Raw genomic sequence first — 14621 nt, forward strand, 5'->3', positions numbered from 1 at the left:
CACGTTCTCTCCTTCTCAGCTCCTCCCCTCGTTCCCGGATCTCGCGGCGCACTTTGACATCGGCTTCTGCTGCTGCCACTGAGATCTCTCTGTCCCTCTCGTACCTCAGGGTTTCTCTCTGTCTCCTTCCATCAGCTTCAATCTCACGGATGTCTCGCTCTCGTCTGTCTCGTGTCTCTCTCTGGCCGACTATGGCCACTTCTTCCTCCCTTTCCCTTGTCCTGCGCTCAGACACCTCCACCTCCAGCTCCCGTTCCTGATCCACCCTTCTCTCTCTCATTCTCCCTTTTCTTCTGGGATCGTCTCTTTCCCCCCTCTCCTGCTCCTCCCGGATCTCCCTTTCCCTTTCCGCAGACTCCAGCTCCCGTTCCCGCTCTGTTCTCCGTCCGTAGCCGCGTTCCTCTGGCTCTGCTCTCCCACATTCCCCGAGGTCGATCTCTAACGGTTCCTCCAGGTACGACTGATGTGGCCGCCTGGACTCCGGACATTCCAGCTCAGCCGCCCGGCACCTTCTCCCTTCCAGCTCTCTTTGTTCCAGCTCACGCCGGCGGTGGCGGCTCCTCTCTTCCCGGAGCAATTCGGGTTCCCGTGGCCGATTGTCTCCTTCTCCATCTGCTCCTCGTGGCCGCCGGGTTCTTTCATCACGCCCTGGCTCCTGGCGGCTCCACCGGTCCGGCCGTGCTTGGGGTTCTCGGCGTTGCCTGCCCGTGCTCACGTCTGCCACTTCATCCTCCAGGTCTCTCCTCTCTGCCTCCCGTCTGTCCTGCTCCGGGGGCTGCCGCCTTCTCCGGCTCTCCTTTCCTCTCGTTTCCTCCGAGATTTCCACCTCCCTGACCCTGAGGTCTCCTTGCAGCTCAGCTTCACGATTTCTCTCCCAGGTTTGTCGTTCCTCCTCCTCCTCCTGGAGCTGCCGGCGGCTCCCTCTGCTCCTGAATTCCTGCTCCAGCTGGGATTTTCCTCCGGTCGGGAGCTTCGTCCTCTGCACCAGGAACGGGGCCCTTGGCTGGAACCAGAAGCAGCACTTGGCCACCCGGAACACCAGGAGGAGGAACTCGTTGAAATCGATGTCCCCGTCCCCATCCCACTCCAGGAACTGCAGGATCTTCTCGATGGTCTGAGGGTCGTGTGGCTTCTGCAGGGAAAGAACCCGGGGTGGGGGAAAAAGGGGATTTTTGTCTTCCTGCTCCATGGGGGAGAAATGCAACAATGGGAAGGGAAAAAGGGGATTTTGGTCTTCCTGCTCCATGGGGGAGAAATGCAACAATGGGAAGAGTCGCAGGAATTCTCCTTCCATCTCTCATAATTTCACTTTTAGGGCTCAGCACCAGCTGTGGGAATTCATTCCCCAAAATCCCCCCTGGATCCCCCTTTTCTCCAGGCTGAGCCCCCTCAGCTCCCTCAGGGTTCTCCATTCCCTTCCCCAGCACAAAGGAACCCAAACTTTGGTGGAACCCAAACTTTGGTGGAACCCAGCCTTTGGTGGAACCCAGCCTTTGGTGGAACCTAACCTTTGGTGGAACCCAACCTTTGGTGGAGCCCTCCCCTTTCCCTTTCCAGAGAGGATTTTGCTGTTCCTACACCCCAGCCCTTCCCCGTGGCGCTCACCACCAGGGAATCTGCGAATTCCCTCTGGATCAGCTCCCTCATCCTCCTGCGGCTGAGCCCGGAGCTGTCCCCATCTCCCCGGGCGTGCTGCTGGAAGACGCCGACGATGGTGGCGATGCTGTCCAAGAACGGGGACATCCTGCAGATCCGAGCGAGCCTGCGAGGGACAGGAGCGGACCAGGGGCTGGGGCATCCCCTTGGGGAGAGGGAGGAGAATTCCCGGCTCCGTGTTCCCCGCTGGGAACACATTCCGGGGTTTTAGTGGGATGGGGAGTGGCCTCTGGCCTCGCCACTGGGTGACGTTGGAGCGGGAACGGTGACGGGGATGCGGTGACGGGGAGGGACCTGGCGGTGCTGACTCAAGAGATGCCCCCAGATCCTGCCCTGTGGGGTTATCCCATGGAATATTTCCTTGGAACGGACCCTAAATATGGAACCAGTCCAACCCCTCTGCTGCCCAGGGAGGTCTCCATGGAGCTTCTCCTCTCCTGGTGAACCCCTCCAGCTCTCCCAACCTTCCCCCAGCCCTTGGAGCATCTCCATGGCCTCATTCCAGGACTTCCTGGTGTTCCCAAGATCCGTCCCTGTGATCCTGGCGAGAGCAGCTTTAACCCAACCCAAGACAAGATCTGGGGCAGAGACCTCAAGAGCTGCGTCTGGAAACCTCCAAAGCCTCCTCCTTCCCTCCTTCCTCCCTTGTGGCATCCCCAGGCCTCCCGTGGGGAACCTCCGTGCCCGATCTGATCCCGGGGAGCTGCGCCGTGCCCGATTCCCGCCTCTGGAACGTGCCCCGGCACACGAGCTCTCCCTGCCCCACGGAAACGCCGGAATTTCCACAGAGAAGGGGCCGCTGCTCCAGCTGGGAGCTGCCCCCACACCCAAGGAAGCCCCCAGACTTCTCCCACATTCCCTTCCCCCAAGGACAACCCAACCCAACAATCCCAACGGGGGGAAGCCCCTCGGTATTCCCAAAAAATGCCGGGAACGACTCTCCCGTCCGCAGCGAATCCCGGAGAAACACCGGAACTCCCAACCAAGGGGAACATTCCCGGCAAAGGGAACATTCCCGAGGGAGCCCCACTCACCCAAGTCACCGTCGGGATCGAGTGGGATTCCTGGGAAGCCGTGCGGAGCCAGGCGAGGACGGGGTTGCTTTTATAGGGTCCCGGTTGGGGTTGGAGAGGAGCCACCCTTCGTGGACGTTGTCCTGATTCATCCTGGGCCAAGCCCAGTCCCAAACGGGTTATTTGGCTTTATCAACCCTTCCCTATCATTTTCACCCCGAAATAGCAGCGGCTCTTCGGGCCGGTTCCGCCTAATCCTGGAAAATCTTGGCTGTAAAAACCATTTACGGTCGCGTTTCGGATTTTTTTTGGGGGAAATCTGGAAGGGCTCCAGAGCGTAAATGGAGGAGGGTGGATTTCAATGTAAATATTTGTGTTATGGGTGGGAGTTTGTGTCTTTAGCACCTGCAAAACCACATGAAAATAGGGATTAATATTTAAATTAAATTAATTAAATTAATTAAATTAATTAAAAGGAAAATTTGAGTGCTGATGGCAGCAGAGCTCAGGACGAGCAGATCAGGGGACAATCAAGATCTTTATGACCCACGCAACTGGTCCCACAATTCCAGAGGGGATTTTTGTCTCTTTTTTGTGCATTTCCTTTGGAATTTCAAGCCCGAGGTCACTGAGGTTTGGATCAGGAAAAGGGAAGAAGATTTCAGCCCTAAAATCTGGGTGAGATTCCCCAAATCCTCCTGATTTTGGCTTGTGGGACACCCCTGTAGAGTTTTATTCTTGTTTTTACTTCTCATTAATGAGTATTTGGCCGTATTATCCAATATAAAAAATAACCCAAGCACAGCCATTTTTTAACTATTAAATGAATTTTTAAGCGGATTTTTGAACAAGGAAACTGTAATCACGTGATGACTTCTCATTAAGAAAAATCACTATAAAACTTCCAATATTAATTGGACCATTTTAATTTCAACTTGGCTCGATTTTAATTAAAAACACAAGCAGAAACCTCTGCTGAGAGGTCGATTAATGCTGAATTTCCTCCGGCTGCCCTCGGGCCGTAATTACCTCACAATCTCCTTATTTTTTAATTTAATCTTCGTACGGCAAATTAATTAACTCTTCCTTTATTCCCCAGGAACTCTTGGAGGAAACCTGGAAAATTCCAGAGCCTGGATTCGGGGTTTGGAGGGGGGACAGGGTGACGGGGACATCACGGGGGCCACTGCAGAGCAGGAACTCGTCCCGCAGCCTCGCCCGTGGCTCACCCTGGGTGTAGGAGCCCAATTAATTAACGCTGGCTAATTAATAACCTCGGGGACACTCAGCCCAGGGATTTGTCCCCAACGTTCATTTTTGGGCTTTTTTTTTTTTAAACCCGGATTAAATTACCCTGGTGCAAATTAGGCCCCGCCTGGGCCGTAATGACACCCTTGGGACGCTGTAATTTTGGGGTGGATTTCGGGGTGATTATGCAAATGAGGGGGGGTTTGGTGGCCTGTAACTGTCTGGAATCCCCACCCCAGGGGCCGGGGCCACGCAGGAGCCTCGGGAATCCGCCTTGGAAAAGGTCCCTGGCCTCGGGAGCGCTTTCCTGGGATTTGGTGACATTCCCAGGAGGAGGCGGCGAGGCTCCAGGCACGTCCTGGCAGTGCTGAACCCCTTTTCTGCTGGGTTCTCCCCAAAAATGCTTTTCCCGAGGCTCCAGGCATGTCCTGGCAGTGCTTATGGAACTGGGGTGGGATTTTTTGGGGTTTAAGGTTCCTTTCCATCCCAAACCATTCCAGAATTCCCTTGGCTGGTTTAGATGGGATTTTAGGGATCAATCCTTCCCTGCCCCAGGTTATTCCAGATTATTCCATGGATTCCCCATCCCTGGAAGTGCCCAAGGCCAGGTTGGACCCACCTGGAATAGGGGAAGGTCCCTGCCCATGGAACTGGGGTGGGATTTTTTGGGATTTAAGGATCCTTTCCATCCCAAACCATTCCAGGATTCCCTGGGCCGGTTTGGATGGGATTTTCAGGATCGATCCTTCCCTGGCCCAGGTGGTTCCATGGATTCCCCATCCCTGGAAGCGCCCAAGGCCAGGCTGGACCCACCTGGGACGGTGCAATTTGTCCCACCTGGGTCCTGGGACACTTTTCCAGCCGGGATGTGGACGGGCAGTGGGATGAGGTCAGCGGGGCTCATTCCGGGCTGGGGCACCAGGACTCCTCACCCCACTCATCCTGTTTGTCCCCGCCTGTCACCTGTCCCCAATCAGCGCCATCGGGGCCCGGCCGAGGTCCCCACGCCTCGCCTGAGGTCGGTGACACGCAGGACACGGAGCCCTGGGCGCCACCTCCGACGTCACCCCCGAGACGGCCCCGAACCCCACAGCGGCCTCAGCTCTGAATCAGAAACCCCAAACCAGAAACCACCCCGGGCCCATCCACGGGGATCTGGGATTCCAAAATTCCATCGGAGTCCCCCGGATCGGGACCGGATTTGTGGAATTTTGGGGTGAGTCCTGGGTGGGGGGTGGGTCTCAGCTGCGGACACACCAAGGGAGGGTTGGGAATTCCAAATATCCCACCCAGAGGAGCACAGGAAGTGTTGGGAATTCCAAATATCCCACCCAAACCAGCTCAGGGGGAAATTGGGAATTCCGGATATCCCACCCAAATCCATCTTTTATAGGATCGGGATTCCGGCCTGGGAATTCCAGGGCAGACACCCCTGAAACGCCCCTCACCCAATTCGCCCATCTTTATTTGCTTTTTGCTCATTAATGAGGATTTTCTCCGGGATTAATTCCTGGCCTCTCCCACGGACATCCCCAGCAGGAACTGGGCAGGAATTGGGCAGGAATGGGACAGGAATTGGGCAGAAATTGGGCAGAAATTGGGCAGAAATTGGGCAGAAATTGAGCAGAAATTGGGCACGAATGGGACAGGAACTGGTCAGGAATGGGGCAGGAAAGGTTATTTTGGTTAATTTGGTGCTTTTGGTTATTTTTACCCCGCCGGGGTTGGGGCTCAGGCGGGGCCAGAGCCGCGCCCGGGGCTCAGAACGGGTTCGGTGAGAGGGGTGGGGAGGGAGGGGACGCAAAGGGAGAGGAATGAGGATGTTGGGGTGGGAACCGGGGCTGGGCCGGGGGCTGGAGCGGGGCCAGGGCTGGGAACGGGGCTGGGAAAGGGAACGGAGGAACCTGGGGGAGCTGAGGGGGTGATCCCGGAGAAAAGGGGGAGCCGGGGGGATTTGGGATCTGCCAGGGAGGATTTGGGATCTGCCAGGGGGAATTTGGGATCTGATCCCAAGGAACGGGGCCAGGACAAGAGGGAACGGCCTCGAGCTGTGCCAGGGGAGGCTCAGGGTGGAAAATTTGGGAAAATTAATGGGAAATTATTTTATGTTATTTTATTTTATTTTATTTTATTTTATTTTATTTTACATTTTTTTCTTCTGTCTTCCCCTCCATGTTCAGTATTTTAATGCTTCTGGAAACCTGAACTGAACAACTCAACAGTGGGTGCTGCTGACTGCAGTGAGTGATATTCTACAGCTCACTTTGACACATTCAGAGCTCAAAACACCTTTGTCCTTTGTCATTCTCCTACTGGACTTGTTCTAAGTAACAAAGTTGATGTCTTTATCTTCTTTTGATTTATTTCTATCTCTCTCTTGTGGCTTATGCTTATGGGAAATGTTTTACTTGAGTTCATCTTCAGTTCAATCTTCACTGATAAACACTACATGTGTCAAAAATTTACCACAGAAAACTTGTTCTGCCAGCAGAGGCGTTCACTCAAGTCAGGCCTGCTTGGACAGGTGGATGAGAGGAATGCTGTGTGACTGATTTCAGAAGGGTCATTCCGGCAAGTGCCACGGAATTGAATTTAAAATGTCAGACACTTGCTCCCGCTATAGCTCCTGCTGAGCACCAAAGCCTGTTGAAAACCCTAAAAGACAGCTGGAAAAGGGAGTATTGTAGCAAATGTCACTGTGTTTTAATTGACTGGTCTGAGCAAGGAAATCCACAAAATACTGAGAGGCCAAGTCCTTGCCCTCAAGTAGTTGGCTTCAGGAGAACTTGCAGGTGCCTTCAAAGTGTACGTCATGCATCCCTGTTGTCTAAGAAGATAAGAGTCTAATGCAGCTGGTGAAGTTCAGCTTTGAGTTTGAGAGGTGTAGGTCTGTGTGCAGCTCCACAGGTCAGGGGTTCAAACCTTGCTAACGACTTTTGAAGAGGCAAATCTCACACGTCTGTGTCAGAAAGCAGCCCCAGAAGTTTAACACCGGCGATTTCTCAGTAATCTGTTGAAAAGCAATGATATGAAGGAGGGAAGGGTTTTTGCCTTTGAAAATGCAATCTCCACACCCTGCTGTACCTGAAAATGTGCTTCAGCTGTGGGAAAAATGTCACTGTGCCACCAGTGTGCATTGGATAGCTCTGCTCACAGCAGATAAGGCCCATTTGGCAAAATGTAGTAATGGTAGATATTCTCAGCATTCAAAAGACTTCAGCTGAGCTAGAGTTGAGCCAACCCATCAGAGAAAGCTGCTCTTATTTCCCTTAGTCATTGCTTTCCTCACACTTGTTCATGATTTTCTCCTAAGAAAAGTAGAGAGCGTGGGGAGGCGACTTTCTCTGCAGGGAGAAGACGGAATATATTTCTCAGGTGTGAAGATGTATTGTTAGGGAGTTAAAGCCATAGGCATGGGCATGTGGAACAGGTCAAAACATCTTGACTTGCCTTTCAATCAAAGAACAGTGATATATATATTTTTAATATTTTATATATTTTTATATATATTAAAAAAAATTAATTTTTCATTTATTATTCCAGCTTTTACCCCTCTTTTTGAAGGTTTTATCCATCTTATTACTGTTTTTATCCATCTTTTTCCAGCTTTTTTCCACATTACCCCCTTCCCAACATTCCTTTGCCGTTTTTCCCCATTTCCTTCCCTCCTCCCCTGCTGAGAGCTGCGGGATTCTCCCCAAATTCCGCCTTTTTCTCCCTCTTTTTGCCTCTTCCCATTCCGCAGGCATTTCCATCCCCACATCTCCGTGATTAAATAATTGCAATCAAATCCTGTGATTAAATAATTGGAATCAAATCCCTCCTTTTTTTCCCCGCCGTCCCTAATCCCCTCTGACGTTAAAAAGTGTCAGAAATTCCCCTAATCCCGCTTTTTTTTTTTCCATGTTAATGAGGATATTTCAATAATTGGATTCCAGGGCTCCCCTCGAATTCTCCGGATTTGCATAATCCCACAATTCAAATCAGGGATTCACATCCCAGCTCCTTCCCTTGCTTTGAGACGCTTTTAATAAATCCAACCATCGTTAATGATAATGAAGGAGGAATTAATTAAACCCTTTCTGTGCCTTCCGAGCCCCAAACTCACAAATATTTTGGATTTTCTTGTTCCCTTTCTTGATCTTCCTGGGGAGGGAGGGATTTTTCCGCTCTCCCTTTTGCTCTTTTTCCCATTCCTTGGGATGTTTAAAACCCATTTTTTCAAGATGTTTTCACCCAATTCCTCGGGATGTTTTAATCTCATTTTTCAGGATATTTTCATCCCATTACTTGAGATATTTTAATTCCATTTTTGGGATGTTTTCACCCAATTCCTTGGGATGATTTCACCCAATTCCTTGGGTTATTTTCATCTCATTCCTTGGGATGTTTAAATCTCATTTTTTTGGGATATTTTCACCCAATTCCTTGGAACTTTTTAATCCAAATCCTTGGGATGTTTTCACCCAATTCCTCGGGATGTTTTAATCTCATTTTTCAGGATATTTTCATCCCATTACTTGAGATATTTTAATTCCATTTTTGGGATGTTTTCACCCAATTCCTTGGGATGATTTCACCCAATTCCTTGGGTTATTTTCATCTCATTCCTTGGGATGTTTTAATCTATTTTTCAAGATGTTTTCACCCAATTCCTCGGGATGTTTTAATCTCATTTTTCAGGCCATTTTCATCCCATTCCTTGGGATGTTTTAATCCCATTTTTCAGGATATTTTCACCCAGTTCCTTGGAATGTTTTAATCCAATTCCTTGGGGTGTTTTCATACAATTCCTCAGGATATTTTCATCCCATCCCTTGGGATGTTTTAATTCCATTTTTGGCATTTTTTCACCCAATTCCTCGGGATGATTTAATCTCATTTTTCAGGATATTTTCATCCCATTCCTTGGGATGTTTCAATCTCATTTTTCAGGATATTTCCATCCCATTCCTTGGGATGCTTCAACCTATTTCCCAAGATGTTTTCACCCAATTCCTCACGATGCTTTCACCCAATTCCCCAGCTGGAATTCTTTCCTTTTTTTAGCCCGGATTTCCCAAAAATCAAGGACCCCGCTCTCTTGCTATTAAATCCTGGTGATTATTTTTTAAATTTGGGAGCGGATGTGTCGCGGCGCTTCGGGAAAAGCTGGAATCTCTCCCAATTCCATGAAAATTGGGGATGGGCCTGGATGAAGCTGCTGGGGCAGGGAGGAGGCAGCGGCTCCCCGCTGCCGGACGCCGGGAATCCCGGCCAGACCAGTTCTCCCAGTGGCCTGCCCGCGTTTCCAGCGCCATTTCTGGCTGGTGGCGCTGGGACGGGAGCTGGGACAGGCTCTGGCGCTTCCCAAACATCCCCAGGAGCTCCTTCCCCGTCCCTTCTGGATTTTTTGGGGCTCCCAAACGAAGCCTGCGGGCAAAATCCACCTCGCTGGGGGTCCTGAGGGGTTCCAAGCCTCCGGCAAACTGGGAGCTGCTGGTTTAACTGGGATTCTCCGTGCCTGGAAGAGCCTCTGCGGGTGGGGACTCATCCCAGGAAAATGTGGATTCCAGGCTGGATTCCAGCTCCCCAAAAATAAATTCGGGAGCAGCCCCAGCCCTGGAGGGGCTGCTGGTGGTCCCCAAACTCAGATGCAGCTCAGAATTCCCTAAAAAAAAAAAAATCTCATCCGTGGGGGAAGGAGCTCCTCGGGTTTTATTTCCGAGGAAAGCTTGCTTTCCTCAATATTCCCACAATTTTAATGGGGAAAATGAGGATTAAAAATGCAAATGCAAAACCATGAATGAATTAAGGCGGGCTCTGAACCTCCTCATCCATCCGTGGGCAGCGAAAAGGCGGCGGGTGACGAAACAGGACCCCGGCTGCAATTCCCACTTGGATCATTTTCCCCATTATTTATTGCGCTTTTCGTTGTGCAATCAAACCGACACAGTAATTAAGAGATGATTGAAAAGCAGCTTTTTTTTTTTTTTTTTTAATCTCACGTGAGGCAATTTCCTCTCTTTCTGTGACTCGTGGGAAGCTCAGACTCACCCGAGCCGGGCAGGGACCCCCTTTCCTTCATCCCACTGACCCCAATCCTATTTCTTGCCCCGGAACCAGCTCTGGCAGCGGGAGAGGCAGCGCTCCACGATGCTGGAAGTGCAGGAGTTGAGGCGGAACGGGCTCCGTGGGGACGTTTGGGATTTGCTGTCCTTGGCATCTCCGGCGTCCCCGAGTCCCTGGGATTGGGATGCGCAGGGATCCACAGAAATCCCACTTTGGGATGCGCAGGGATCCATGGAAATCCCACTTTGGGATGTGCAGGGATCCACGGAAATCCCACTTTGGGATGCACAGGGATCCACGGAAATCCCACTTTGGGATGCGCAGGGATCCACGGAAATCCCACTTTGGGACACACAGAGATCCCCCAGGATCGAGCCCTGGGCCTGGCACGGCTCATCCGTGCCCAGCTCCACCACCTCGAGGGTGCAGGGCTCCACGGCCGGGAGATCCAGGCGCAGATTTTCCAGGTTGTCCAGGCAGGTCCCGGCGGTTTTGGAGACCCCGAGCTCCTCGTGGGGCAGCGGGAAGGTCCCGTCGGAGTCAGGGGGACAGAGCTCCACGGTCAGGATGGATTTCTGCAGCGGGAACCTCATCACGCACATCCCGGGGCTCTCGAAGGTGAAGGGTTCCTCTCCAGAGCTCGGGGTTTTCACGGGATCGGAGCCCGCGAGGGGGCCCTGGGGAGGGTCACAGGGACAGGAGGGACAAACGTCCTGGCACGGGCAGGGATCCGCCGGGGAATTCTGCTCCTGGCTCTGGGCAGCCTCTTCCAGGCAGGAACAGGGCGGGCACTGGGAATTCATCTCCCTGCGATGGAGACCTGCAAGAAAAAGGAGCAATTTCACACCCAATCCCACGAAAAATCAGGGGGAAATTCCTAATTTTTTCTGCTTTTCTCTTCAGACTCCCAAATTCAGCTTTTCTCATTAAAATCTGCTCACAGACAAACAATTCCAACAATTTGCCAGCTTTTCTTGTGGGATAACAATGGATTTGATTCACATTTTCAGGTTTATAAATTTCAAATTTCTCCCTTCCCATCCCCAGTTATTTTTCCCTTCCCCAGTTGTTTTTCCCTTCCCCAGTTGTTTTTTCCTTTCTCTAGTGGTTTCTCCCTTCTCCAGTTGTTTGGAATGGATCCCAGATCTCCTGGCAGGATGGGCTTTAATCCCACTAAATCCAGTGCTGGAACAACAGGAATTTTCCAGAACATCCCTGAGAATTCCAGAATTACAGCCCAGGGAAGGATTTTACCCTCCGAAACCTTTATCCCCGAGGAAACTGAGCACCACAAATCCCCCTTTTTCAGCTTTCCAGGGAATCTATTCTGGAAAACGACCCCGGGATCTGCAGGGTCCCCAGGAGACTCACCGGGTCGGGATCGGCAGGGCAGAGGCGGCCGCGTTATCCCGGGATGTTCCTGGTGTGTTCCCGGCCTCCGGAGCTCCCCACGGCCTCGCTCCGCCTCTGCCCCGCCAGGGATGATTTGCCTAATTATTTTTAATGGAAAACGCCTGTTTCCGTGGCTGCAGCCGGACCTGGAGCTCGGGAATTCACGTGGCCCCGCAGACGCCAGGGAGGAATTTGGGAAATGAGTGGATTCCCAGCCCAGTGACGGGGCAGGTGTTTGGGATGCTCCAACAGCCTCCAGCCCAGCACCTCGTGAGGACCATTAGGGACAGGATGGGATGTGGGATTTGGGGGATTCTTTAATTTTTAGCCACGTCTCCTGACCTTTCTCTGTCCTGTTTTTCCACGGAGCTGCTGGAAGCTCTTCGCTCACCGCTCGTCTCGTGATGTTTTCCGTCCGCTCCCGAAGTTCTGACTCAAATCGTCCCCGTTGTCGTGACGGTGGCGTTGTCCTCGTGTGGCACGAGCAGGCAGGTGACCGGAGGAGTGACCACCACCCTTCTCCCTTCATTTTACCCCAAACCTGCTGAATTCCACCCAGCTGGAAATCCAGAAACCCAAAAATGTAAATCAAATCTGTTCCCTTCCTCCCCACTAAAAAAAACATTGGAAAATCATTGGAATTGTTCGGCTGAGAACAGATTTGAGCAAGGAAATCTCAAAGGGAGAGTTTGAACAGAAAAACCAAAAAAAGGAGGAAATTTTTCCTGCAGTCAGCAGCAAACTCCCAACGCAAGGGGTCATGAATTCCAGATTTATTTATTTCCAGGAAATAAACAAAAATCTCATGCTGGACAGCAAAATTTGGAGGGAGAAGAGGCAAACCCCCCCCCTTTGGTGTCCTGGTGGAAAACGGCCTCGCCTCTGGTGCGAGTCACTCCTGTCCCTGGCTGTGTCACCGGGTGACTTCGGGCTGGGTGGCGGTGAGCAGAGGAGAATTCCAGAGCCTGTGATGTCTCAGGGGAACTGGTTGGGTCTCTCTTCCTTCTTTTCCAGGCAGGGACGGCTTTTCCGCGGGGGACAAAGCGGCGGCTCCGAGCTGCGACGGCTGCGTGAAGTTTGTCACCTTCTCGGGCTGGGTGTGACCTCCTGGCGCCGAAAACGGGCACAAAAATCGGCCCAAGGGCCACTGAGATCAGAGAGTTCACCCCTCGTGGCCCTGGGTGGAGCTGGGACACGCGGGAGAGGTCCTGGAAGGTCACGGAGATCCTGGAAATGTGAAGATTTCCCTGGAGGCCAGCAGCCAAAATCCCCGGCAAATTGAAAAAATCAAATTTGCAGTAAAAAGAAAAATCAAAGAATTGTGGCAAAAATGAGCAGGGCAGGGATTGTCCCCTGGGGAGGGGAATGTCCAGAGCCGTGTCCAGTTCTGGAAAATCATGGAAAGAGGGACAGGGAGGGGCTGGAGCAGGGCCAGGGATGGGAATGGGGCTGGAAAATCCTGAGGGAGCTGAGGGGGCTCAGCCTGGAGAAAAGGGGGATCCAGGGGGAATTTTGGGCTCTTCCAGGGATGATTTGGGATCTGATCCCAAGGAACAGGGACAGGACAAGAGGGAACGGCCTCGAGCTGTGCCAGAGGAGGCTCAGGGTGGGAAATTTGGGGAAATTCCTCCTGGAAAAGGGAAAAGGCCTTGGAAGGGGCTCAGGGAGGGTTGGAGCGGCCACGCCTGGAGGTGTCCGGGGAATTCCTGGGCCACATCTGGAGCTGTGTCTGATTTGGGTCCTGCAGCTCAAGACCAACCGAGGGCACCCAGGTGTTCCAGGGACCTTGAGGGAAAGGTGGATTGGGAGATGCTGAAGGATTTGGGAATGATCCTGGGGCCTCTTTGCGGGGTCCAAAATACTCATGGAGAGGCTCTTCCAACTGAGGCATTGAGGGGAAACTGAGCAGATTATCAGGAATAAAATTCCCAGCAGAAGGAGTATTGTGAGAGAACCGAGTCCCATCCAGAGTCCCATCCCAACTCCATTCCCCAAATGCTCCAAAACAGATTTTTTTTTTCATTGTTTAATCCCGAGGGGGATTGTTTCCAGGCTGTCTCATCTGCATTTCCCAGTCCGTAGGAAATACGTGGATGGGGAATTCCTGGCAGTCATGAGAGTCTCACATCCCAGCCCGGCGACATTAAAAATTATAATGTCGAGCGAAGTAATTGAAGGATTGGAGCAGAGCAGGTCTGGATTATTAAATATTTGATTTCCATACCCCTGAGGTGTCTCACTTCCGGAGCCACGGACACCAAAATCCTATAAAAGGATTCCTATTGTCCTGTTCCTCAAGCCATTTTTGGTTTCATTTGGTGCTCGCTGGTGGACAATTGGGTAAGTCCAGCTCGGTTTCCTTGGAAGTCACCTCGTGGTTGGCGTTTTGTTTGTTTTCATTTTGGAGCCGTGCAGAAGCAAATTAAAAGACTTAAAAGCGTTTCTGCTTGGGGATATTGGGGTTGGGATTCCCCCAGATTTTAATTCCGTCTTCTCCGGGGTTTATTTGCTGCGGGTTTTGCTCTTTCTCCATCGAGGAGGATGAAATTCTCTCTGCGTCCTCACCGTGTTTCACCCGGGGAATTGCTGGCGTTGGCAGAGATCAAAAGGCCGAGCTGGGACTTCAAAGGGGAGGAGTGGGAGGGGTGATAAGGAGTGGAGACTCCCCGGCTGCCAGGGAAGGCCAGGGTGCCTGGGAGGAAAACCCGGGTTGGGGAGAGCCGGGCAGATTTTGTGGGAAAAGCAGCCGCGGCAGAGCCTTTCCTTGGGGAGGTTTTCCAGCACGGAGCCACCACTGGCGTCCTCTGGATGAGGGCAGGGTGTTCTGAAGCCTTTTTGGGTGAAATTAGGGAAGGAATGGGAAAGATTCATCGCAAACCAAGGGGAGGTGTGGGCAGGTGGAGGCTTCAGACCTTGCTGGAAACCTAAAGGAGCCCAAACAATTTTTTGCTTCCTGTTTTGAGAGGAAGCTGCTTGAAAACAGCAACAAATTTGCCTGAAACGCTTTCACGTGGAGTCACTTCCTCGCCTCACGGCTGTTTTCCAGTTCAGGATTTGGTGGAAAAAGGACGAATTAAATTCAGTGTATAGAACAGCCTGGAATGTTTTCACACCTCTTTTTTAAAATTAAATTTTATCCCTTTCCTTTTTCCAGCCTCCCCCCTTCCCCCCAAGAATGCGCCGCGCCACCGGTTGCCCGCTGAGCCAGATCTGCATCCCCCCTCCGGCCGTGCTGGTGAGGAGCTTCCCGGTGAGGTCCAG

The 14621-nt window shown here is 51.9% G+C and overlaps 2 protein-coding genes across 2 annotated transcripts in view; one reads left to right on the forward strand and one right to left on the reverse strand.

Moving 5' to 3' along the window:
• The window catches only part of LOC102043439 (trichohyalin-like), a 9465-nt gene extending 7722 nt beyond the window's left edge, over positions 1 to 1743 (reverse strand). The window contains exons 1-2 of the mRNA XM_031065229.1: positions 1606 to 1743; positions 105 to 1132 (exon numbers count right to left, since the gene is read on the reverse strand). Of these exons, the coding sequence (XP_030921089.1) occupies positions 105 to 1132; positions 1606 to 1743 (1166 nt within the window). The remainder of the gene's footprint in view (positions 1 to 104; positions 1133 to 1605) is intronic.
• A 10021-nt stretch (positions 1744 to 11764) lies between these two features.
• The window catches only part of LOC102043606 (keratin-associated protein 10-4-like), a 5695-nt gene continuing 2838 nt past the window's right edge, over positions 11765 to 14621 (forward strand). Inside the window, exons 1-3 of the mRNA XM_014311260.1 lie at positions 11765 to 11852; positions 12375 to 12457; positions 14515 to 14610. Coding sequence (XP_014166735.1) covers positions 11765 to 11852; positions 12375 to 12457; positions 14515 to 14610 — 267 coding nt within the window. The remainder of the gene's footprint in view (positions 11853 to 12374; positions 12458 to 14514; positions 14611 to 14621) is intronic.

Source organism: Geospiza fortis, unplaced genomic scaffold (assembly GCF_000277835.1).
Source record: "Geospiza fortis unplaced genomic scaffold, GeoFor_1.0 scaffold489, whole genome shotgun sequence".
NCBI lineage: Eukaryota > Metazoa > Chordata > Aves > Passeriformes > Thraupidae > Geospiza > Geospiza fortis.